This window comes from Oncorhynchus masou, chromosome 24 (genome assembly GCF_036934945.1).
Source record: "Oncorhynchus masou masou isolate Uvic2021 chromosome 24, UVic_Omas_1.1, whole genome shotgun sequence".
NCBI lineage: Eukaryota > Metazoa > Chordata > Actinopteri > Salmoniformes > Salmonidae > Oncorhynchus > Oncorhynchus masou.
Window position 1 is genome coordinate 63040410 of NC_088235.1, and position 26560 is coordinate 63066969.

The 26560-nt window shown below is 41.1% G+C and overlaps 1 protein-coding gene across 1 annotated transcript in view; it reads right to left on the minus strand.

Moving 5' to 3' along the window:
- LOC135511671 (DNA nucleotidylexotransferase) overlaps positions 1-26560 on the minus strand; it is a 143369-nt gene that overhangs the window by 83098 nt on the left and 33711 nt on the right. Inside the window, exons 5-7 of the mRNA XM_064933151.1 lie at positions 20018-20089; positions 19677-19800; positions 17674-17806 (exon numbers count right to left, since the gene is read on the minus strand). Of these exons, the coding sequence (XP_064789223.1) occupies positions 17674-17806; positions 19677-19800; positions 20018-20089 (329 nt within the window). The remainder of the gene's footprint in view (positions 1-17673; positions 17807-19676; positions 19801-20017; positions 20090-26560) is intronic.

Here is a 26560-nt window from a genome sequence, read left to right on the forward strand (position 1 = left end):
GAATCTGTACAGGGTAAATTTTAAATTACTTCATGCAAAGGGATTTATTGTCCTCTCAGGCATTTTTTCTTATTTACATTGGTCTCCCTCACATAAGCCTATGACATCCTGTAGAGATTGGGCCTGGATGATCCGGTTACTGTAAACTTGGTATCTGTCACACCCTGACCATAGTTTATTTGTATGTTTCTATGTTTTGGTTGGTCAGGGTGTGATCTGAGTGGGCATTCTATGTTGGATGTCTTGTTTGTCTATTTCTATGTCTGGCCTGATATGGTTCTCAATCAGAGGCAGGTGTTAGTCATTGTCTCTGATTGGGAACCATATTTAGGTAGCCTGGGTTTCACTGTGTGTTTGTGGGTGATTGTTCCTGTCTCTGTGTTTGTTGCACCAGATAGGGCTGTTTCGGTTTTCCACGTTTGTTGTTTTGTATTGTTCGTGTTTCATCTTCATTAACGATGTATCTAACTAACCACGCTGCATTTTGGTCCGATCCTTGTTCCACCTCTTCGTCAGAGGAGGAGTTAGAAGAAACCCGTTACAGTATCATTTGATTGATAAATAGTGGTTGGTTTTCAGAAGTTAAAAATTAAATGAAGGTCTGTGGTTCTCTTATCCTGTATATATTGTCCATTGAAGAAAGGTTGGATAATATTTATATAATTTCCTTGGCTTCTAGGCATCTTGTTGTTCCTGCTTTGCCTGGAAACTCTTGTTAATGCTTGTTAATTCTTCGTATCTTAAGCGTTATGCCTTGCATGTGATTTAATACATTTTACAAAGTGAATAAATAATATTTGCTTTGATATTTGCTTCTTATGAATATTCCTTGATCTTAGTCAGCTAAATGCATAATACTTGATTGCACATGGTTTTTCTATAATGTTAAATGGAGTCAGATATTCAGTTGAAAAGACTTTGATCATATTCATTGCATAGTGTTATCTATAATAAATGCATTGATATCAAATAGTACCTCACTACATAACCATAAACCTAACCATAACCCCTAACTCTAGCTAAAGTCAGCCACCTTGCTAATGTTGGCGTTAACCACCTAGCCAAAGGTTAGCCATAACAAATTGTAATTTGTAACATATCATACGAAATGGATGATGGACATCCACAAATTAATACATACCATATGAAACGTAAAATATCATACTGAATGGGAGAGATGGATTTCCATTTACTATGTTACGTCTACCCCTGAGTCCAGGTTGCTAAAATGGGATGAAAGCTCCATTACCAAGGAGAGGCAGCTTTTACAGTACAGTCACTGAGTCATGGCATCAGTTTAGGCTTTCTTTCATCTACAGTCGGCAGATACTTCTGAATCAACCCTGGTTTTAAAGGCCCTGGGTAACGGAAAAGAAATGACAGCATTTCATTGAGTCTCAAAGAGATTTTTTGTATCTCTAATGGTATGCCCTGAAAACACTGTATTCTTATTTAGCTATAGTTTAAGCATCTACTCCAACTCAATCAGACGGCTCTAAAAGTGTGCTTATACGACTTCTTGAATAGAACGACTGATGGATGTTTTAAAGGCTGTACCCATAAACCATGTGTCACGCCCTGACCTTAGAGATCCTTTTTATGTCTCTATTTTGGTTTGGTCAGGGCTTGAGTTGGGGTGGGCATTCTATGTTTTGTGTTCTATGTTTTCTATTTCTTTGTGTTTGGCCGGGTATGGTTCTCCATCAGGGACAGCTCTCTACCGTTGTCTCTGATTGGGAACCATACTTAGGTACCCTTTTTCCCACATGTGTTTGTGGGAAGTTGACTTTCTTTATGGCACTTTGCCGTTGAGCTTCACGGTTTGGTTTTGTATAGATTATTGTTTTGTCGGCGTCCTTCTTAAATAAAAGATCATGTACGCTCCCCACGCTACACCCTGGTCCTCTCCTTTCATCTGCTGTGACACCATGGCTGTGTTCAAGTTATCCGGCCTAAGTAACATCAGTTTCTGAGACAACTACAGTGCCTTGCGAAAGTATTCAGCCCCCTTGAACTTTGCGACCTTTTGCCACATTTCAGGCTTCAAACATAAAGATATAAAACTGTATTTTTTTGTGAAGAATCAACAACAAGTGGGACACAATCATGAAGTGGAACGACATTTATTGGATATTTCAAACTTTTTTAACAAATCAAAAACTGAAAAATTGGGGCGTGCAAAATTATTCAGCCCCCTTAACTTATTACTTTGTAGCGCCACCTTTTGCTGCGATTACAGCTGTAAGTCGCTTGGGGTATGTCTCTATTAGTTTTGCATATCGAGAGACAGACATTTTTTCCCATTCCTCCTTGCAAAACAGCTCGAGCTCAGTGAGGTTGGATGGAGAGCATTTGTGAACAGCAGTTTTCAGTTCTTTCCACAGATTCTCGATTGGATTCAGGTCTGGACTTTGACTTGGCCATTCTAACACCTGGATATGTTTATTTTTGAACCATTCCATTGTAGATTTTGCTTTATGTTTTGGATCATTGTCTTGTTGGAAGACAAATCTCCGTTCCAGTCTCAGGTCTTTTGCAGACTCCATCAGGTTTTCTTCCAGAATGGTCCTGTATTTGGCTCCATCCATCTTCCCATCAACTTTAACCATCTTCCCTGTCCCTGCTGAAGAAAAGCAGGCCCAAACCATGATGCTGCCACCACCATGTTTGACAGTGGGTATGGTGTCTTCAGGGTGATGAGCTGTGCTGCTTTTACGCCAAACATAACGTTTTGCATTGTTGCCAAAAAGTTCAATTTTGGTTTCATCTGACCAGAGCACCTTCTTCCACATGTTTGGTGTGTCTCCCAGGTGGCGTGTGGCAAACTTTAAACAACACTTTTTATGGATATCTTTAAGAAATGGCTTTCTTCTTGCCACTCTTCCATAAAGGCCAGATTTGTGCAATATACGACTGATTGTTGTCCTATGGACAGAGTCTCCCACCTCAGCTATAGATCTCTGCAGTTCATCCAGAGTGATCATGGGCCTCTTGGCTGCATCTCTGATCAGTCTTCTCCTTGTATGAGCTGAAAGTTTAGAGGGACGGCCAGGTCTTGGTAGATTTGCAGTGGTCTGATACCCCGTCCATTTCAATATTATCGCTTGCACAGTGCTCCTTGGGATGTTTAAAGCTTGGGAAATCTTTTTGTATCCAAATCCGGCTTTAAACTTTTTCACAACAGTATCTCGGACCTGCCTGGTGTGTTCCTTGTTCTTCATGATGCTCTCTGCGCTTTTAACGGACCTCTGAGACTATCACAGTGCAGGTGCATTTATACGGAGACTTGATTACACACAGGTGGATTGTATTTATCATCATTAGTCATTTAGGTCAACATTGGATCATTCAGAGATCCTCACTGAACTTCTGAAGAGAGTTTGCTGCACTGAAAGTAAAGGGGCTGAATAATTTTCCACGCCCAATTTTTCAGTTTTTGATTTGTTAAAAAAGTTTGAAGTATCCAATAAATGTCGTCCCACTTGTTGTTGATTCTTCACAAAAAAATACCGTTTTATATCTTTATGTTTGAAGCCTGAAATGTGGCAAAAGGTCGCAAAGTTCAAGGGGGCCGAATACTTTCGCAAGGCACTGTACATCTACTACTGTGGGCTGTATACCTGATCTGTAGTTACTCTACATACAGCTTATAACACTATTACATTTGAAAAAACTGTAATATTATTGATAACTTCTGTGCAGAACATATAAAATATAAATGGATATTTACAAGTAAATGACGGGCGACACGGATGAACAATAGATTTGTCGGTTGTTTGGCTGTTCTTAGAATCTTATTAAAAAACACATTTTAATAAGTTAGCTATGGTATGGCAGCTAGAAAATAATAATACTTTCCTGATTCTTTAATGTGTTTTCATTAACAGCTCCTATATTCTTGAGGATCTTGGGGAACAGTTTTGTTGGCTAAGATGATACACCTGAACATACTGTAGTGGGTGAGTCCACATGCTGTCAGTATCCTTAAGGATAGGCATAATTGCATCTAGCAATATGTTATTTCCCAAAATGTATCACAAAATTGGCAAAGGATTTAAGTGATGACTTATCCTCAAAAACATTCTTAGGATGCCAGAGAGAACTCTACAAACACTATAAATAATTCAAATGCTTCCTATACGATTCCACAATACAGAGAAAGTTGCAGTTCAATGGAGCAAGTTGAGCTAATGCATTTTTTAAGTGAAAAAGTCATTGACAAAAAATAAATGTCATGACTGGGTCTGTGATAACATCACTGCAAATAAAACCAGCACCTTATTGACACCTCAGTCTTTTCACACTCTGAAGTGGCAAACAGCTTTTCTGTATCTCTTTTTAATCTTCCTTGTTACCCTCCTTCCACAGCTGTCCTCTCCATAAAGGTGAATGTCACAAGCATCAAATCACTAACGCCAACAAATCCTCACAAACTTCTCCAACTGAAGTGTCATCAAGGCTATGGGCTATGGATTGTGCAGGGAGTGCAGGACCTCAGAAACGTTGAATGGCAAATGATTATTCTCTATGCTCGGTGGCGATTTTCTTTTATACAGAGGCTGCGTTCCCAAAGGTTACAGCCCCGTTCCACCCCCCCCTGCCCCCTGGAAGTCCCAGTATTACATTCTGCGCATGTGTTTCTTTACTTCTACCTAATGCACACATTTGTGACTTGTTTCAGGAAACTAGGCCTATGTCGCACGTCACTACTTCACAGAAGTGGCATTTAAAATGTCTTCTGGAACATATGAACTTTCATGTGCCTTAATAACAAACGTGTATTTCATCCATAAATATGAATAAAATTGTTAAATTATGAGCCTAGTAGGTTTAGCCACGGAAAAAGGCAGGAACCTTCCCTATAGCCATGAATGGATGGGCAGGACATGCCGGGAGATGAGTTTGGATTAGTCTGCCATGTAGCATGCTTCTGTCTATAACATGAGGTGTTCAGTATGTGTTGACAGTCCTTTCTACCGCGCCGTTTCTCAACAACAGTGACGCCCCGAATTTAGCAGCCGCTATCGACAGATCAATTGGCAAATGTGATGGGCTACTTTCTGCACCCACCATGGTCAGTGTGGACCGGCGTGACTTGACACAATGCTGGCCAAACAAGATGTTGCTCCAAGTCTGCCGTGAAGCGTTCATCCACATATACGGACGGGTAAGAGTCTAGTTACATTGTCAGATATAAGTTTCTAATTTTGTCAGAAAGTTGTTTTTATTGCACGTTAAAGAATACTATTAGTTAGCTAGCAAATGTTGGCTTGCTGGCTCGCTAGCTAACGTTACGTGTTTGAACTGTGTAGTAATATTATTCAAATCAGAAATCCATTTTCATTGCTAGTTATTACCTAAGCTTAGCAAGCTTACATTGAACCTGCACATTTATACCACAACTATGACAATGATGTATATGGGACAGCTATGACAATGATGTATTGGTAGTAGTATGAGTTGGGATTATGGCAGTTCATTGTTTAGCTAGCTAGCTACATGTCTAATCAAAAAACTCCACTTCGAACGGATTATTACACGATCCATCAAACTAGCCAGGTGTGTCTGGGGGGGATTTCGGTCATATATTGTACATGTGAACATGTGTACATGTCTAGACAATCGTGACCCATCCACTTAGCTAGATGTGGCTGGGGGGTGGTTATAGAATTTCCTTCACATCACCCATCAATTTCGGCAAGTGTGTTGGGTACGCATCATCTAGTAATGATAAAATATTTATTAAATATTTTTCTCGACACTATCTGTTTTTGATATTGCTACTATGCAAGTAACCACTTCACTGTACTGTTTGCACCTTCTGTATCCTGTGCATTGTGACAAATAAACATACATTTGATTTGATATAGCATGTGTTTACCACATTGCCTCACATGTGAATCCTTAAAGAGATGGGTGGGGCTAAGGCTTAAGAGGGTGTGAACGATGCTGAATGGGTGTAGACAAAGAAGAGCTCTCCAGTAGGTGTACCAAATTTTGGGACACCTACTGGAAAAGTGGGGTTCCGAATTGAGGCAGTCAGTCACATTTGTGGTCACCCTCCATTCACATTTCTCACTGTCAATCATGAATGATAATTATTCAAGTTTTACCAGTGAAACTTCCATGCAGATTCTGCATGCCAACCATTCTTCTTGAGTTATGTACAGTGTTATTTCAAATTTTTTAGCAAAGCACATATTTTGCCTAATGGTGAGTGCTGTTGAGTTTTGGCCCTATGAGAGAAAAATGTGACCATTTGCACAACCATCCTATCTATAATCTCATAAGAAATTAGGTGATGTTTTTTGTCTTACAGTAACATTATATTATGCTATTACATTATTATCACCTTTATGTGATGTAGAGGAGGATGAGTGGAGGGCCCCTCACTGTTAAGAAAATTTGAATTATGTAATAACATTTATTTTTGGTATAATAGGTCTCCACTGCAAAGGTGTTTCATCAACCCTGAGAATATCTCCATGGCAATGTGTATGTTCTCTCGCCAGTCGATGGTTCGATTATGAACTTCAGGGGGTCACCTGGCTCGAAGAACAACTCTATAGCAACCAGTCATGATGCAAATTAGATTATGGTATTTGCTTTTTGAACTACTTCCAGACCTGGGTTCAAATAAAATTGGAAATAATTTAGATGTGCTTGCTTCAGCTTGCAATGGAACCAACAGAAAAGTCCCAAAAGTGCAAACCCTGCCCACCCGACAATCCAGACAGGTAAAAAGGTCACCCAGGTCTGGCTGCTTTATATTGTTTCTCTCTTCCATCGAGCTTTGAATACTTGAAATCTCTTCCTCATACCCTGTAAACAATAATGAGTCGTTGTGGCGTCCCGGGATATTACGCAATGGTCACTTAAAGTCATCAGGATGTTGTGTCATGGTCCCCTGGAGATTTTGTCTAGTTCCCGGTTGGTCCCAAGGAACATCCCCAAGGATGATTTTATGACATTCTTGGAATGTTGTGTCATGGTCCCCTGAAGGTTTTGTCTAGTTCCAGGTTTGTCCCGGGGATGTCACCTGATTGTCGCAAAGCAACCTTCTCCCAACAAACAAACAGAATGTTCTACCCAGGGCATGTGCACCGTAGTTTCCTAACACATCACTCCTTGATACTGCATCACTCCCATCAAGGCTCTGATTGGTGAACCACTGATCCAGTCACACCTCTTTACACACAAAGAGTGCTTTTAACTTACATATTTAGCACACTTTGACATAAATGATTACATTCTGTATGTTTATTCATACAATAATTATTATTTATTCTAAACTGGGTAGTTTGGATACTGGATGCTGATTGGCTATAACAGCATTTAGCCGTATGTATATTATGTGAGACTGTATCATGACTATGATGTTTATCCTTTTCACCTTGATATCATTGCACATTTTCACCTCGATAAAATGCCTACATCAACAATAGTTCAACATGCCAATGTAGAAAATAAGTGTTTAGAAAAAAGGGATACATTGTGAGTTTGGGAATACAACAAAAACTGAGCTGAACATCATCATACGGGACTTTTATGGTTCAGTGAGAAACATGAACAGCGAAGAATATGGGATTAGCAGCTACGCTGGACACAGAGCTCGTTTGAACCGACATATCAACAACGCCCCTCTCAGTCTGGCATGGAGTATACAAAAGAACACAAATTCACAACAAGCAACAATGCTGCCAAAGACTGCAAAAAAGCTGCCTCTTCGCAGATTCAAACAAACCACTGCTTCCGAACCACCATGATCCAGAAACTGCTGGAAGCTTGACTAGAGGCATGAGAAATATTGTCTGTCATATGACACAGATACTCACCATCTTCAAAATGGCCGGAGGCCAAATCTGGAAGCGAGGAGGTGGTGGAGCACTTACTGTTCTCTGACAACACAGCAGCAGCTCCCCCAGTTAAAATAATCGCATTCATTTCCAGCAGTGTGGCACCAAAAACAAACGATTACATGGGGAAGCCAACAACAAATGATAAAATGGGACAATTTTTCATCCAGATCAACATTAATAAATAATTGCCATGTCTTTGTTACTCTAGAAGTAGCGCTAATGCTCGGTTTTTGAATACATTTAATGTAAGCTTGCGAGCTAGGCTGTGGTTATGTTGCAATGCAACCAGTCTAGCAATGAGACTTTTGACCGGACTACCTTTTCTGGCGGAATGTATTTATCATAAATGTATTTCTTAAAGCAACATTTTCAATTTACATGTGTAGTTCCTTGCCTTTCTGTGTTGGCAACCGGTACATAAAAACAATAAGGTACCTCGGAAGTGAGTTTTTACTTGGCTCATTGCTCTCTAGCGACTCCTTGCGGCAGGCCGGGTGCCTGCAGGCTGACTTCGGTCGTCAGTTGAACGTTGTTTCCTCCGACACATTGGTGCAGCTGGCTTCCAGGTTAAGCGAGCGGGTGTTAAGAAGCGCGGCTTGGCGGGTCATGTTCCGGAGGACACATGATTCGCCCTTCGCCTCTCCTGAGCCCGTTGGGGAGTTGTAGCGATGAGACAAGATCATAATCACGAATTTGGGGAGAAAAGGGGGGTAAAACCATGACACTGCTTCCCAAGAACATTCAGGGAACCATGACACAACCTCTCAAGAAAGTCCTAAAACGTCATCGGGGATGTCCCCGGGACAAACTGGGAACTATTCTATTTACATGTGAGTTCCAAAATGAGATTGTTACACAACAGGACTGCCCTAAAACCAAAGCACGCTCTCTGCTAATTATCTATAGGCTATGTTCAACTTGTCAATTCCCATGATTTTCTAACAACAGTTTGAATTGAGGTACGTTCTGCCTCCTCATTAATTCACATAAAAGAAGCCCATTTCACTGTGGCGGATCCCTTACCTTTTAGGCTTGCTATGCTAATGTAGGGTGAGAATGATCTAGATGAGCCAGACAAATTTTTCTCTTCAATGACGGACAAAGTTATCCACCAGTGCTTCAGTCAGAACAGAATCTGGCAGAACTTTTCCTCCTGGTGCATTTTCCAGTTGGCGCCTGTATTGCCTTCATTGTCGTTTTCCTTACTAATAATTACTGTGTGTGTTTCTATCAAAGTGACCTTATTACATTATCATAATACAATTTATGTATATTTTGCTGTCATTTTTACTGTAGCACACCATATGTATGTATAGGGCATAATGTATTCCTTTATAACAGCGGACACACAAGGTACTGATTTCATAACCTTTATGGTGTTATACTCAATTGTACTTATGTCGTCTGTAAAACGATGCTAATGGCGTCAATTCAGTATTAGCTTGTGTTGTATCCTATTGCCGCTTTCAAAACAACTGGGAACTCTGACTTCCGACGTCAGTGTGTTCAAGACAACTAGGAACTCTGGAAAAAACTAGCTCCGAATGGGAAAAATCGTTTTGAACGGTCATCCAACTTGGAATTCCAAAAGGGAACTCAGGCCTCTGTCTAGAGCTCCAACTTTCTGACCTGAAGATCGCAGACATCATGATTTGACCGTACTTTTCTGAGTTCCCAGTTGTCTGGAAAGCATCATAAACACATTATTTGAAGCTGCCCTGGTCTTACCGTGACCATTGCATTGGCCTGTGTATTAATTTGGCCTGCATAGCTCTGTCCTGCCCTACACTGTTGGTACTTGTAATATTGTTTTATTTCTAGATCTTGATATTTTATTCTAATTTGCAATAATTCCTCTTTATTCTGTACTTTCAGAAACACACACACACACACACACACACACACACACACACACACACACACACACACACACACACACACACACACACACACAAAGCTGTTTATCATGTCTGCCTTATCCACTGCCCCCATTTTGTAATTATAGCTAAGCGCACACTCTCCCGTCAGGTGGTCCACCCCTGTGGCTCTCTCTTCTCCTGTAGCTACAAGGTATAGTGATTGGTGTCCTCCACTATGTCTCCCACCAGCTCCTCTGTCAGAAAAAGTTTGGAGCACTCTGCCTCAGAGGGAGATGGCCAGGGGCTTTGCACTCCAGACTGGGACTAGTCAAAGCCAACAGCAGGGCCAAGAGGGGGGAAATGATGTGATTGGCTGCCAGTGTGGTGATACTGATGATGTGTTTCCACAGGTTTGTTTATGTTGGTTGTACCCTAGAAACTAATGTGACCTGTAGAAACTAATGTGACTCTGTAAAGACATTCGTTATTATAAGAAGCTGAAATGTTGTAAAAGTAAAAGTAATATATTGGAATATTTTTGTTAATTAATTGTGAAAGCACTGTTTTCCTATTGAGATGTATTGCATTGGAAATTGTACACTGTCTCTTTAAAAAATAACATCAAGTTGAGAATTCCATCATACAAGAGGTCAGTCAGTTCCGTGATTGCTATCATAGAAGACCTACACTACTAAAACAAAAAATGTAGTAATTTAACCAAGCCCCTCATATAAAGTTGCCAAAACAAAGATGGACTGGAGTTGTCAGTCATTTCAAGGGTGTTTCCGGTCTAAAACAAAAATCAAGACGTGAAAATGTTAAAATACCTACAAGAGAAGACTGCAATGGGAAGAAATTTATAGCTAGCTAGCAAGCATGATCCTGTGGTGGATTTGTTGCATGGAGGAGAGAGAAACTACCAACCATAAGTTGATGTACTCTTGTTTTCTAGCTGTGAAAAATCCAAGTAAAGGATAAAAATGTCATCAGAAAACAAAAATGTTGTAGTCGAAATTGTGAAGAAATTGCCTGAGTGAGTGAGCTGAAAGAAAATATGCGAGAATCTGAAACAAACAATTTGTGAGGACATTGCAAATTCATCTAATTTATTTGAGTAGAGCTATGATTCAGTACTTAGAGAGAGATTTATCTTTTACTTAACTAGGAAAGTCAGTTAAGAACAAATTCTTATTTACAATGACGGCCTACCTCAGCCAAACCCTGATGACGCAATTGGGACTCCCAATCATGGCCGGACGTGATACAGCCTGGATTCAAAACCAGGGACTGTTGACGACTGGGACCGCTTGGACAGAGAAGCAGTGCCTTAGGCCGCTGAGCCACTCGGGAGATGAGGTTACTCAGGTGAAAGATCAGGGACTTGCATTGCTTTTGGCAGTAAATTATCAGATTGACAGTTCGGAAACGTGGATGATGTTGTTGAAGATGCATCAGTACATCAGGATGGGGTTCATGGGCAGCCGGTTGTGGTTGACGCCCTCTTGTGGCGGATGATAGTACTACTGCTACAGGCATTTCTTCTCACAAACCAGCCAGTGCAATTGAGTCAGATAATAACCCAATACGAGTGCAGGTGTACACCCCATGTACATAAAATAGTTCTGAATCAGTAGTCAGATTGGTGAAGTTGGCCAGAAGGATAAATTGAACTTCAACAGTCTTGAGATGTAGATTGAAAGATCTGAAAAAAGTATATGTTGAAGGTGAAATTGTTGAAGCTGTCATTCAGTCGATCTCTCCAGGGGTTCAACTGAAATGCTACCTAGAAAGCAGAACTGAGTTGACACTGCACACGTTGAGACAAATACTTAGAACTCATTGACCAGTGCAGTTCAAGAACCCAAAGAAAACCCTATTCAGTTCTTAGTGCATACAATGGGCATCAGACAGAAAGTCTTCTTTGCATCAGAACGAGCTAAAGCTGGATTTCAGTACAACCCAGAATTGATCCAAGCATAGTTCTTGCAGACAGTGATGACAGGTCTCCAAGATGACATCATATCTGGAGATCTCAAGCCTTGCTTACAGGACCCAAATGTGAAGGACGAGACATTACTGGAGAAGATGAATACTGTCTACAGTCTGGAGATGGAAAAGAACATCAAGATGTCAGCCTTATTGAAGAGCAAAGAAGCTAAAGTAGTTGCAGTTCAGGAAGAGGAGAAAGATTGCACAGAACTGGTCAGTGGTCTTAGGAAGGGGAATGGTCACGCACCTAAACTAAATACACTGATTGAGAAGCTTAAAGCTGGAAACAAAGCCATCTGTGATACTCTTCAATACCTCACCACAGATGTAGCCAGCCTTTCTCAGACCAATAGGACAAAGATAGGGAAGTACCACTCCAGCCACGTACAAAATAATATACTCTGATGGTGGTGATGGTAAAAGCAAACCAGGATGCTGTCAACAGTGTGAAGAGTCCAACCGTGATGGAAGAAATGGACACTGTTACAAATGTGGCAGTAATGAACACTTCGCTGTAGGCTGTCATAAACAAAGAGAGAATACTGCAACTAAACTCAGCAAAAAAAGAAACGTCCTTTCATTGTCAACTGTGTTTTTTTCAGCAAACTTAACATGTAAATATTTGTATGAAGATAACAAGATTCAACAACTGAGACACATACTGAACAAGTTCCACAGACATGTGACAAATATAAATGGAATAATGTGTTCCTGAACAAAGGGTGGGGGGGTTCAAAACCAAAAGTAACAGTCAGTGTCTGGTGTGGCCACCAGCTGCATTAAGTACTGCAATGCAGCTCCTCCTCATGGACTGCACCAGATTTGCCAGTTCTTGCTGTGAGATGTTACTCCACTATTCCACCAAGGCACCCGCAAGTTCCCAGTCATTTCTGGGGGGAATGGCCCTAGCCCCCACCCTCCAATCCAACAGGTCCCAGACGTACTCAATAGAATTGAGATCCGGGCTCTTCACTGACCATGGCAGAACACTGACATTCCTGTCTTGCAGGAAATCAAGCACAGAATAAGCAGTATGGCTGGTGGCATTGTCATACTGGAGGGTCATGTCCGGATGAGCCTGCAGGAAGGGTACCACATGAGGGAGGAGGATGTCTTCCCTTTAACGCAAAGCATTGAGATAGCCTGCAATGACAACAAGCTCAATCTGATGATGCTGTAACACACCGCCCAGACCATGACAGACCTTCCACCTCCAAATCGATCCCGCTCCAGAGTACAGGCCTCGGTGTAACGCTCATTCCTTCAACAATAAACACGAATCTGACCATCCCCCCTGGTGAGACAAAACCGCGACTCATCATTGAAGAGTACTTTTTGCCGGTCCTGTCTCTGGTCCAGTGACGGTGGGTTTGTGCCCATAGCCGATGTTGTTGCCGGTGATGTCTGGTGAGGACCTGCCTTACAACAGGCCTACAAGCCCTCAGTCCAGCCTCTCTCAGCCTGTTGCGGACAGTCTGAGCACTGATTGAGGGATTGTGCGTCCCTGGTGTAACTCGGGCAGTTGTTGTTGCCATCCTGTACCTGTCCTGCAGGTGTGATGCCTGGGTGTACCGAACCTGTGCAGGTATTGTTACATGTGGTCTGCCACTGCGAGGACGATCAGCTGTCCATCCTGTCTTAGCCGTCTCACAGTATGGACATTGCAATTTATTGCCCTGGCCACATCTGCAGTCTTCATGCCTCCTTGCAGCATGCCTAAGGCATGTTCACGCAGATGAGCAGGGATCCTGGGACACTTTCTTTTGGTGTTTTCCCAGAGTCAGTAGAAAAGCCTTTTTAGTGTCCTATGTTTTCACAACTGTGACCTTAATTTCCTACCGTATGTAAGCTGTTAGTGTCTTAACGACCGTTCCACAGGTGCATGTTCATTAATTGTTTATGGTTCAATGAACAAGCATGGGAAACATGATGAAGAAACATTGGCCAGCTCAAAAGCTGCCTGTTGCGTCAATCGTAACAAGACGTTCTGATGAAGTGTTCTAATCACATCGGTTTGAGCATACGCTGCAGGGACCACTGTAGAATGATCACATCCCTGTGTTCATACACGTTAAAGGGCTAGACGAATCCTCTAGGGGACCATGACACAATGGTCCAAGGACGTTCAGGTGACCATGACACAATGTTCCAAAAAATCCTAAAAACGTCCCAGGTCATAAAGGTCCCCCTTAGAATGTTTCCTTGGGACCATCATGTGACGTTCTAAGGACTAGTAAAATAAAGGTCCTTCTAACAGAGTAACAAAGTCCTGACGATGTCCCCAATGACATACTGGGAACTAGACAAAGGTCCCCCAGAGAATGTTCCCTTGGGACAATCACACAACGTTCTTAAAACATTCTCAGAACTTCACATGAATAACCTTGCGCCGAAACCCTTAAGAGACCTTGTAATGAATGCTCAGGGAGAATATAGGGTAGATTCATGCGCAGAGAACGGCAGATGTTTATTAAGTTTATTAAGCCTTCGCAGAAGGCAGGAATTGTGGTCACAGGCAGGCAATGGTCAAACACAGGTAGGCAGTCAAAAACAAACAATATCTCACAACCCTACAAAAAGAAAGAAATGAACTAAGTAGGGAGCTGTTGAGACCAGGTGAGAAACGAACACAGGTGAAATCAATGAACAAAAATGAAAGACAGGGCTACGTTCCAGATCACAAAGAAACAGGGCTACGTCCAAGAACACAAAGAAAAAGAACACAGGGTTGACTAAGAAAAGAAAAGCAGAACCTTACAGACCTACTGGGAATGTTGCTGAATGTCCTCAGGACGTCCCCAGTTTTCTGGGTAATAAACACATCTTGTAGCTGCAAATCAATAAAATAAATCAGCTACAGTTCCTCCTCTCAACTCCAATCATGTTAACTACCCATGATGCTTTAATCACTTTTTAATCTCCCCCTCTTCCCCCCAGTGAAGACGATATTTACATAATCAATTATCATTCCAGCTGTCATCCCTCCATAGGGTGCAAGAGTCATGGGACATTTACAGCTGTTTCCAGAAGATCAACCACACTTGAGCGGAGAGGTTATTGGTACACAGGCCTATGTGGGACGAAAATGCTAATCGATTCAGTATGCTAGTGTGGCTGTCCAGAGCGTTACAAATAACTATACTTCCACCATTTATTATTGAGGGAAGTATCCACAGTAAGGTGACCGGAATCTTTATAGAAAAAACCTGGGGGGAGTGGGGAATGGGACATCCTAAAAAGTAGAAAAATAAAGAAAAAATAACTCAATTTGAAGAAAAAGAAATCAGTGTGTTTCTCTTTCCACCGATTTTACCTACTGTGTATAAAGGATTATACTGTATTATCAAGGATTATACTGTACTGTCAGAGAGATAGAGAAAGAACGAGAGAGAGAGAAAGGGAAAGAGAGAGGGATATAGAGAAAGAAAGAGAGAGATGGTAGGGGGATGACAACAGAGAACAAGGAGATTAGGTTGGAGTCATTAAAACTCATTTTTCAACAACTCCACATATTCCTTGTTAACAAACTATATATTTGGCAAGTCGGTGAGGACATCTACTTTGTGCATGACACAAGTAATTATTCCAACACTTGTTTACAGACAGATATTTCACTTATAATTCACTGTATCACAATACCAATGGGTCAGAAGTTTATATACACTCAGTTGACTGTGCCTCTAAACAGCTTGGAAAATTCCAGAAAATGATGTCTTGGCTTTAGAAGCTTCTGATAGGCTAATTGACATAATTTGAGTCAATTGGAGGTGTACCTGTGGATGTATTTCAAAGCTTACTTCAAACTCAGTGCCTCTTTGCTTGACATCATGGGAAAATAAAAAAATATCCACCAAAACCTCAGAAAAACAACTGTAGACCTCCACAAGTCTGGTTCATCCTTGGGAGCAATTTCCAAATGCCTGAAGGTACCACGTTCATCTGTACAAACAAAAGTACGCAAGTATAAACACCATGTGACCACGCAGACGTCATACCGCTCAGCAAGGAGATGCGTTCTGTCTCCTAGAGATGAGCATACTTTGGTGTGAAAAGTGCAAATCAATCCCAGAACAACAGCAAAGGACATTGTGAAGATGCTGGAGGAAACGGGTACAAAAGAATCTATAGCCACAGTCAAACAAGTCCTATATCGACATAACCTGAAAGGCCGCTCAGCAAGAAAGAAGCCACTGCTCCAAAACTGCCATACAAAAAGCTAGTGACAAAGATCATACTTTTTGGAGAAATGTCAACTGGTCTGATGAAACAGAAATAATGTTTGGCCATAATGACCATCGTTATGTTTGGAGGAAAAAGAGGGATGCTTGCAAGCTGAAGAACACCATCCCAACCGTGAAGCACGGGGGTGGCAGCATCATGTTGTGGGGGTGCTTTGCTGCAGGCGGGACTGGTGCACTTCACAAAATAGATGGTATCATGAGGTAGGAATCTGGATACATTGAAGTAACATCTCAAGACATCAGTCAGGAAGTTAAAGCTTGGTCGCAAATGGGTCTTCCATATGGACAATGACCCCAAGCATACTTCCAAAGTTGTGGCAAAATGGCTTAAGGACAACAAAGTCAAGGTATTGGAGTGGCCATCACAAAGCCCTGACCTCAATCCCATAGAAAATATGTGGGCAGAACTGAAAAAGAGTATGCGAGCAAGGAGGTCTACAAACCTGATTCAGTTACACCAGCTCTGTCAAGAGGAATGGGCCAAAATTCACCCAACTTATTGTGGGAAGCTTGTGGAAGGCTCCCTGAAACATTTTAACCAAGTTAAACAATTTAAAGACAATGCTACCAAATACGAATTGAGTTTATGTACACTTCTGACCCACTGGGAATGTGATGAAAGAAATCAAATCTGAAATAAATCATTCTCTCTCTACTTTTATTCTGACATTTCACATTCTTAAAATAAAGTGGTGATCCTAACTGACTTAAAACAGGGATGTTTTACTAGGATTAAATGTCAGGAATTGTGAAAAACTGAGTTTAAATATATTTGGCTTAGGTGGATGTAAACTTCCGACTTCAACTGTAAGTGTTACAGACTGTTGGCTAACCAGCAGCAGGCCTGTCATTCCCGTAGAGAAGAGAAGCGCATGTCCTTATGGCAGACTGCTCTTGCATTATTTAACACCACACCACCACATTTTTACACCACCATAGAGCCCAGAGCTCCGAACTCACTGAAGCACACTGTGTCACACATAAATAGAGCACAAAGGAAATTGGCATAAAGAGCCTCCCTTTGTAGCCGCCTAGCCAGCAATTTATGTGAATGTAGCTACTGTAGTAATTACTGTAGGGCACCATATATGCTTGATGCTTCTATGTACACTCTTCTCTCTTCTCTCTTGGCAGGAACTAACGAACCATGTATGTCATAAAGTATGTAGAATGAACTCCTTGTGCATAACAGATATTGGAGTAAGTCAAGGCAGATTGAACTGTCCAATTTATTTCTCTATCACTTTTTCACAAGCACATGCACACACACACACAAATTACAGAGGGGATTTCCTAGACTCTAGGGAATCCCCACTCTGTAATGTGTGTGTGTGTATGTGTGTGTGTGTGTGTGTGTGTGTGTGTGTGTGTGTGTGTGTGTGCGCGCGCGCGTGCGTGCGTGTGTGTGTGCGTGCGTGCGTGTATGTGCTTGTGAAGAAGTCAGAGAGAATAAATTGGACAACTAGAGGGTCATGGACCCGCTCATAGTTTGTATCATTCTTTAAAAAATAAAAATGGCCTCAATAATAATAGAAATATAGTTAATTTAATGTTCCAAGTGTCATTGGATTCCTGCAACAGTGGGGTTGTATTCATCAGACGACAACAAGGAACTAAGACTATTGCATACTGTACAGACAGTGTTGTATTTGGCCTACTATTTCAAACTCTACAAACACTCAAATACATGTACACTGACAAGCTGAGACAAGAGTTGTACTGTACCTGCGAAAGCCACCTGTCAGTGCCAGTATAGCATCGGGTGCGATCCAGTGGACTGTCTCTTCGATGATGCATCCAAGAGCTTTGGCCTCGGCTTTACTGACAGCCTTGGAGATGTCACTGTAATACAGGAAACCTGAAGGGAAAATGTCAAAATCGGTCTGTCTGAAGTGGGCAATAGCTGCAGTAGAATTGTGGAGGATGTACAGTATAGTAATTTACCTGTAATGTTGGAAGTATTCAAGAATTTTGTGGATTTTCATAACATGTCAAATATATAATGAAATAACAATAAATATGAACTAGAATCAAAAAGCTGCTATAGTCTCCTGAGTATAACCTATCAACTTAGTGAATACTTTTGTGTTTAATATGAAGATTTCAACATGGAATATATTTGATGTTTCAAACGTGCTGATGTAAAGCTACATGAAACGTATCATGACATACTCATGTGCAAATGAAATGTCTCATACATGGGGAATGCATTTAACACTGCACACCTAAGTGCTAAAGCTCTCTAAGCCACAAAAAATACAATTAAGAGTGAGAATAGAACCTAATTGATGTTCAAGGACAACAGGTATTACTCTAAATTCATGTGACAATAAGAAATATGTTTTCTCTCTCCTGACTTGCCCTCCACTTCTGTACTCGCCTCGCCTTTCCTCTCTACCTTTCTCCTCCACTCTTCCGAGTTGACAATCATGGATGTTTCAAAATATATACTATATATACAGTATATATATATATATAACATATTTAAATATAACATATAGTGTATGTTTCAGAATAATATAAGAACGTCGTACTCTTGCTAAGACAAAGAAGGTTCACGATCTGGGTTGCTCTTTCACAAAAAACTGCTCAAGAGCGACAGAGAATGCTAAAACTCTCTAACTTCAGTTTAGTTTACTGGAAATTTCACCTGCTTCCAAAAAAACGTATCTGAGTAGAAATTGAATTGAATAAAACATTATTAACCATTATAGAACAGATAATAAAAGAGTGGTTTAGGAAGACTTCGCCAAGCCAATGATAAAATAACAAGGGTACCTTAACACTTCAATTAATAGCCTGGGTGTTAATTTGCTTAAATCACTGAACACTATTAGAGACAGGTTCTATTTGAGCCAGGGATCTATTTCCATAATGCACACAGCGTTTGCTCATTTGCATAGTTAATTGTTTGATTCCAGCATTCACTTCCAGCATTTTAATCAATTTCTTCATTTCCTGTGGTAATGTGTTATTATTGACACACTGTGCCACGTTTCTTTTGTGTCATTACCAATGTTCCCTAAAAAAAAATTGCCACTAAGCACATTCCCATGTCTACTGAGCACAAACTTGAATGTTGTGAAAATTCTGTGCGTTTACTGTGAACACAGGCTGTGTAGGCCTACATTCCATGACACTTTTGAAAAGAACATGCAGGGCTTGACATTATCCTGTTTATTCACTAGTTCTTCAGACAAGGAGGTGACTGAACATGTTGTTGTGTTTGTTTGATGCACGAAAGCACTTTACAAAATAAAATGCATTATTATTCCCATACCATTATTACAGAGAATCAGACAATGTATGCTACAGTACCATCTGCCTACTGGCTACCGAGTTCCCCCTGAGGTCTCAGCTTCTCTCCGTGAAGTGCTAATTGTCTGGGGGTCTACTGCTGTGGTAAAGAACCTACTCTAGGACATTACATTAACAGAATTAGGGATTGTTTTCAAAAAGAGTATCAGATTAGTGCAGTAGTACTGATCTAGGATCCTCTCTCTTCATATAATCGTATTCATCATGACCTAAAAGGCTAAACTGATCCTAGATCAACACTCCTACTCTGAGACTTTTTGTGAACACAATCCCAGAGATAGAGATACCAGCAGAGTTTGTTATAGTAATACTGTCTGCAGTTTGGTCAATATGAAAAGTAAGTGCAGCTGGATATTTATGTTGTGATATCAAAAGAAAGAGAAGAGGTTGTGTGCCACTCCTGTTCATACCAGCTCTCTGCATCCTGTTCAACTGGATGTTGGGCTCGGTCAAAATCTCCTGGAGTGAGCGCAGCCCTCTGCGGTACCACTTCTCAGCTGTTTTGGGTCCAACCCCGAACACACTGGTGAACAGCTGGCAAGGGAGGACAGATGTACTCATGAGAACATATTGTCAGATTGGACCTCTTTGGGAGGCGGAATTACTTGTACTTGTACTATATAAATACTTAATGGCAGCATTTGTAAGGTGTATACAATGATCATTTGGTGGAAATGTACAGGAAATAAAAGCCATGGTATGTCTATGACTTCAAAATAATTTCAAAATAAGTTCCTTTTGAGCTACTTACCTTAAGCGCTTGATATCGTTCATCACACCGTATCTCTTCAACTTTAAAAGAGCGGCCAAATGTAAGGATCTCCTGTGGAAAATCAAGTAGACTACATTAATATATTGATTTTACCTGCCAAGTTCTAAGTAATTTCTCTAAAAACAGTTATATAGCTTGAGTAATTGCTTTTCATTTAAGAACAGATTATACTTAAATCAAGTACCCCTTTGATGCTCATTTCCATTTCTATTCTATAAATGATATATTTGGTATGGTTAAGCATCGGATTAATTCCATAATAGCTGTAATGAAAAGCTCAGGATGTTATTTTCCACAGCTCTAAATGTTTGTTTTGAACAGGCTTTGTTCCCGAGCCTAATAGTGTTCTCCTCTCTGGGGAGCAGAACTAATTTGCTGGTCACATTTTAAGTGTTTCCTTATCACATTTATCAAAGGGTGTGGTAAAGGGATCATCAACTAGATTCAGCCAATTCAGGATGATTTTTTCTCGAGCTCATGTTCAGGGGGCCAGAACATAATTACAAATGATTACAGAAAAGCAAAATTACCGCAATAAGAACAGATATTTGAATATTTGACTAAAACATAATTATTTTAAAACCCTGCTTACATATGCAAATGATCACACACTGTATATCTCTCTATTATGTGTGGGAATACTTTGGAACAGATTTCCAAAATTAAAATCACTTTATGTCCAACATTTAAAAAATAATGATAAAGAAAAAGTATCATTATTGTTTTCTCAGAAAATGTGAGGGGACCAAAACAAAATCGTCCCGCAGTCCACTTGTTGGGGGACCCTGGTGTAGGATTAACACTCCAAACAACATCACAATTATCTAATAGAACCACAATTGGTCATCTCAGAGGACACAACTCGTGGAGAAGCGTTTACAAATTTGAGGTTAATATTGTAACAATGAACAGCAGCTACACTACTGACGATGCGCTCCCCAAATTTCACCAGGCTCACTGTTCATGAACTCTTGGAAGTGCTTGCACAAAGGATAGTAACATCTCATCCTGTGTTCTTGGAATCTGAAAGTAGAATATACTTTTCTGCCTAGAGTTCACTGCTCAATGCTGGTAATCAACCGTCAAGCCAAGGCCCACCCTCCTCAAGCTCAGGGATATTGCTCTGACACATGTTCTCATTGGGGTGCACACACACACATGGTTCAGCACTACCACTGCCTCGGTGCTCACTACTAGCTACTACTAAGTTGTTTTTTAGCTTTTTCCTCTCTGATGTTCACTCAACATACTCAACTCAGTGTTTGCTTACAGGGTGTCACTCCGATGTCCACGGTCATGTGAAACGTTTGGGCTTCACTCTTTTTAGTTTCACTTTTCACTGTTTTGTATCATGTCACTGGTTTAGTTTTTTTGATTGTGTTCTGCAAGGAGCCACTCTGAGAAGTAGGTTAGGTAATGACGGACTCTCAGCGAACACCTATATCAGGCAAAATGACAGTATGAGTGGGAATCTCAAGACATAAAGAATAACATAAAGAATTGTCATCCTTTTGGATAAAGACTGTGTCTGAGCTTTGAGAGGTTAGCTGTCAGTCCTCTCTCTCTTCTTTCTCACCATGCATTTGTATTGAGACCTTTGCCTGAATTTCAGACCTGCATGGATTTGCCCATAGATCTCACCCAGCTGTGGCTTAGCATTCAATTCAAATAGGCATTCTCTGACACTCTACAGCCTGCAACGATTTCTGCCCTGAAGATGTTTGTGAACGTGTGTTCAGGGAGGGTGGGGTGGATTGACCCGATGTGACAGGACAGTCTTCTCAAAAGTAAGTGTGTGTGTGTGTGTGTATGTTACATGGACTGCGGCTGAAGTCTGAAATGTGTATGTATATGCATGCACAAGTGTATATGGGTGATTCTACAGAAGTGGTGCAAATTGCAGTCCCACCGTTAAATTACATGTATTTACATTTACATCATAACTATATATGAATATAGTCATTGATTATACACCTATTTCTATTTTACTTTTATTTAACTAGGCAAGTCAGTTAAGAACAAATTCTTATTTTCAATGATGGCCTAGGAACAGTGGGTTAACTACCTTGTTCAGGGGCAGAAGAGATTTATCTTGTCATCTCAGGGATTCAATCTTGCAACCTTTTGGTTACTAGTCCAAAGCACTAACAACTAGGCTACTTGTCAGCCTAAGAACAGTGGGTTAACTGACTTGTTCAGGGGCAGAATGACAGATTTTTCCCTTGTCAGCTCAGGGATTTGATCTTGCAACCCTTCAGTTACTAGTCCAACACTCTAACCACTAGGCTACTTGGCTAGCCCAAACCTGACTCCTAAACTACATGTTTGAAAAGAAAGCTATACATTTTCTGAGTATAACTAACACTATTATTTTAATAGAACATATTGAGTGGTTTTATTAATACATTGATATATACTGATCTAATTAGTAGTTTTGTTTATTCATAAACATCTTTCTGAGGGAACCTCCGGTCAGGCAATTGAAGTTAAGAGAGGCTCCCAAGTAAACTTTTCATTTTAACATTTAACATGCCAAATCTAGTTTTCCAATTGATATATAGTTTGGCTATTTTCTTCAAAGCACTTTTTGTGGTGCCATGGTCAAAACCAACCTGAAGAGAACTGCTATGACCAACGCATCCATGAAGGCCAACTCAAGTGTTTGAGCACTGAAAATGTCTGCCACAGCCAGCCCTGCTGCTGCAGAGACCTTGTCTATGACCACACCTGTAGCTGAGCTAGCTAAAGAGCAAAGTAGCCTAAAAGGGGATATGGCTGCGCCATAGCTCCGCCTTATCACGATGGCAACACCCATCCGTAGCACGCGCTCCAGCAGGTGTATCTCACTGATCATCCCTAAAGCCAACACCTCATTTGGCCGCCTTTCGTTCCAGTACTCTGCTGCCTGTGACTGGAACGAATTGCTAAAATCCCTGAAGTTGGAGACTTTTATCTCCCTCACCAACTTCAAACATGTGCTATCTGAGCAGCTAACCGATCGCTGCAGCTGTACATAGTCTATTGGTAAATAACCCACCCATTTTCACCTACCTCATCCCCACACTGTTTTTATTTATTTACTTTTCTGCTCTTTTGCACACCAGTATCTCTACCTGTACATGACCATCTGATCATTTATCACTCCAGTGCTAATCTGCAAGGTTGTAATTATTCGCCTACCTCCTCATGCCTTTTGCACACAATGTATATAGACTCGCCTTTTTTGTACTGTGTTATTAACTTGTTAATTGTTTACTCCATGTGTAACTCTGTGTTGTCTGCTCACACTGCTAAGCTTTATCTTGGCCAGGTCGCAGTTGCAAATGAGAACTTGTTCTCAACTAGCCTACCTGGTTAAATAAAGGTGAAATGAAATAAATAAAAAAAATCAGCACCTTGCTGGCACCTCTCCAAACTTCCATTGATGCATTTTGAGAAACAGTCAACACTTTTGGGCAATGTCTCACTACAATGGAAGGTTCCACCACCGACAACACTGAGCGGGTGTCACCCGTCTGAAAGGCTGTCACCCGTCTGAAAACAGACAACACAGCTCTGCTATCAAATGTAGATTCGTTGGAAGTGATATGCAATGATGTCTTTGACAAGCCGCCAGACCTCGTGTCATGCCCTGATCTGTTTCACCTGTCCCTGTGCTTGTCTCCACCCCCTCAAGGTGTTGCCCATCTTCCCCACTTATCCTCTAGGCATTTATACCTGTGTTTTCTGCCTGTCTGTGCCAGTTTGTCTTGTTTGTTCAAGTCAACCAGTGTGTTATCTCAGCTCCTGTTTTTCTCCAGTCTCTCTTTTTCTCGTCCTGGTTTTTGACCCTTGCCTGTCCTGACCCTGTACCCGCCCGCCTGACCACTCTACTTGTCCCTGACTCTGAGCCTGCCTGCCATCCAGTACCTTTGCTCTACATCTGGATTATTGACCCCTGCCTGCCTTGACCTGCCGTTTGCCTGCCCCTCAATGGAGTGGCCTAGGGGATCATTGCTCGCCTTTATCCCTACTAAGACAAGGAATGTGCTATGCGCTGGGCGAGAGAGCATCAACAAAAATTCAGTGGGCAAGATATACATTTCTACCCAAGCAGGAGTGCCAAACCCGTGAAGAAGGTCATCAAAGCCTATCTCTACAAAAAGGGGATCAAGTTTCAGCTCCATCTTCAGGTCATTAATGAGGGAGAGACCCTTACATTTGACAGACTGGACGAAGCTAAAGCAATCTATTCCCGGCGCTTGGAGTAAAGTTGATTGAGGAATGCTAACAGCCTGGCTGGCCAACCATGGCAGACGGATTAGCTAACGTTACTTTAATAGCATTTACTGGCTGGCTAGCCACTCACTGACTGTCTCCTAGCTGGCTAGCTAGCTAGCGTGACACTGACATTTGCATTGAAGCAATGTTATTATTTCATTCCAGGAGCACTCAAGGACATGTTCCTTTCTTTAGCTTTATGTAACTGGCTAGATGAGTTTTCAGACATCAACAGTAACTGATACGTCACATTCTCACTTGATGGCTAACAACCGAGATGTGGCTAGATAGCTGGTTTTGGACATTGGAAATTTGACTGGCTTGCTAGCATGGCTAGATGGATGGCTAGCTGCACACAATAACCAGAATACTTAATCATTAAAATGACTATTTGAATAAGGCTGGGGACTTAAACCACTTCATTTCAAGCTGCTAGCTGGCTTCATTATTGTTGGATATTTGGTTAACTAACTAGTTAGCTACACCTAGAATCAAATGACTGATTTCCATTGTCCATGTAAGTAACTTAGCTGGCGTTAGCAACAATGTTTTCTGTATGAGCTTGAGCTCTCTAAAGACGACTCAATCCTATAATCTCTTGGTAGACTTTGGGGTGATTTCATAAGCTTTCATGCTTTTGAATGTTTAATTCAGTGGGTGTTTAGATACAGTATGTATTGTAGCTAAAATGTATTCAAACGTTATTTGTCACATGCTCTGTAAACTAACAGTGAAACGCTTACTTATGGATCCTTCCCAACAACAACTTGGCTATATGTAGCCTTTATTTAACTAGATAAGCCAGTTAAGAACAAATTCTTATTTACAATGACTGCTTACCCCTGCCAAACCCGGACGACACTGGACCAATTGTGCACCACCCTATGGGACTCAAATCAAATCAAAGTGTATTTGTCACATGCGCTGAATACAACAACCTTACAGTGAAATGCTTACTTACATTCTGTAATCATGGCCAGTTGTGATACAGCCTGGACTCAAACCAGGATGTCTGTAGTGACACCTCTAGCATTGAGATGCAGTGCCTTAGCCCACTGTGCCACTCAGGAGCAGTGGGATAAGAGTACCGAGTCGATGTGTAGGGGTATGAGGTAATTGACGTAGATATGTATATATAGGTGTACATATAGATAAAGTGACTAAACAACAGGATAATAAATAGTATCAGCATTTATGATGAGTCAAAAGAGTTGCAAAAAAAGGATCAATGCAGATAGTCCGGGTAGCTATTTGGCTTGGGGGTAGAATCTGTTCAGAGTCCTGTTGGTTCCAGACTAGGTGCATTGGTACCGCTTACCAACAGTCTATGACTTGGGTGGCTGGAGTCTTTGACAATTTTTAGCATCTTCCTCTGATAATGCCTCGTATAGAGATCCTGGATGGCAGGGAGCTTGGCAGGGAGCTTGGCCCAAGTGATGTACTGGGCCATACGTAGCGCCTTGCGGTCAGATGCCAAGTATTTGCTATACCAAGCGGTGATGCAGCCGGTTAAGATGCTCTCAATGGTTGAGCTGTAGAACCTTTTGAGGATCTAAGGGCCCATGCCAAATCTTTGCAGCCTCCTGATGGGAAAGAGGTGTTGTCGTGCTTTCTTCACAACTGTGTTGGTGTGTGTGGACCATGTTAATTCCTTAGTAGGGGTGTAATGGTTCACCAAACCCACAGTTCAGTACATATTGCGGTTTTGGGTACACTGTTCGGTTCAGTTTCGGTACAGCAGGAAATTGAAATTCCAATAGTTACTGTAGTAAATGTTTGTTTATTGTACTGTACTGTACTGTACTGTACTGTACTGTACTTGAGTTTCTTACAAATGAAGAAAGGGCCCATGGACTATTGATCTAGTGGTCTTGATCTTGAGACCACTTGAGACAACATAAATTTGGTCTTGAACTTATTACGGTCTCAACTCACTGAGTCTGGATCTTGGGACCAATGACCTAGTATAAATCTTTGTCTTGGCTCCTTTATATTACCTTAGTCTTTGGTTTACAAACCGTAGGCAACTCAATTTGAAAAAGACAATACTCGCTGATCACTAAATGGTGGAAGCCCTCAATTGCAATGTCTATACTAAAACAAGTTAGATCCATCCAGAGTCCTCCATTCATCTCTATGATTATTACTTGACGCTGAAACGCCAGTTATTTTTCCAAAATAAATATAGGATAATTTAAACATTTAACATAATTAATTAGATGCATAAGTAATTTAATCAATCAGAACGGTTCATTTTCATAC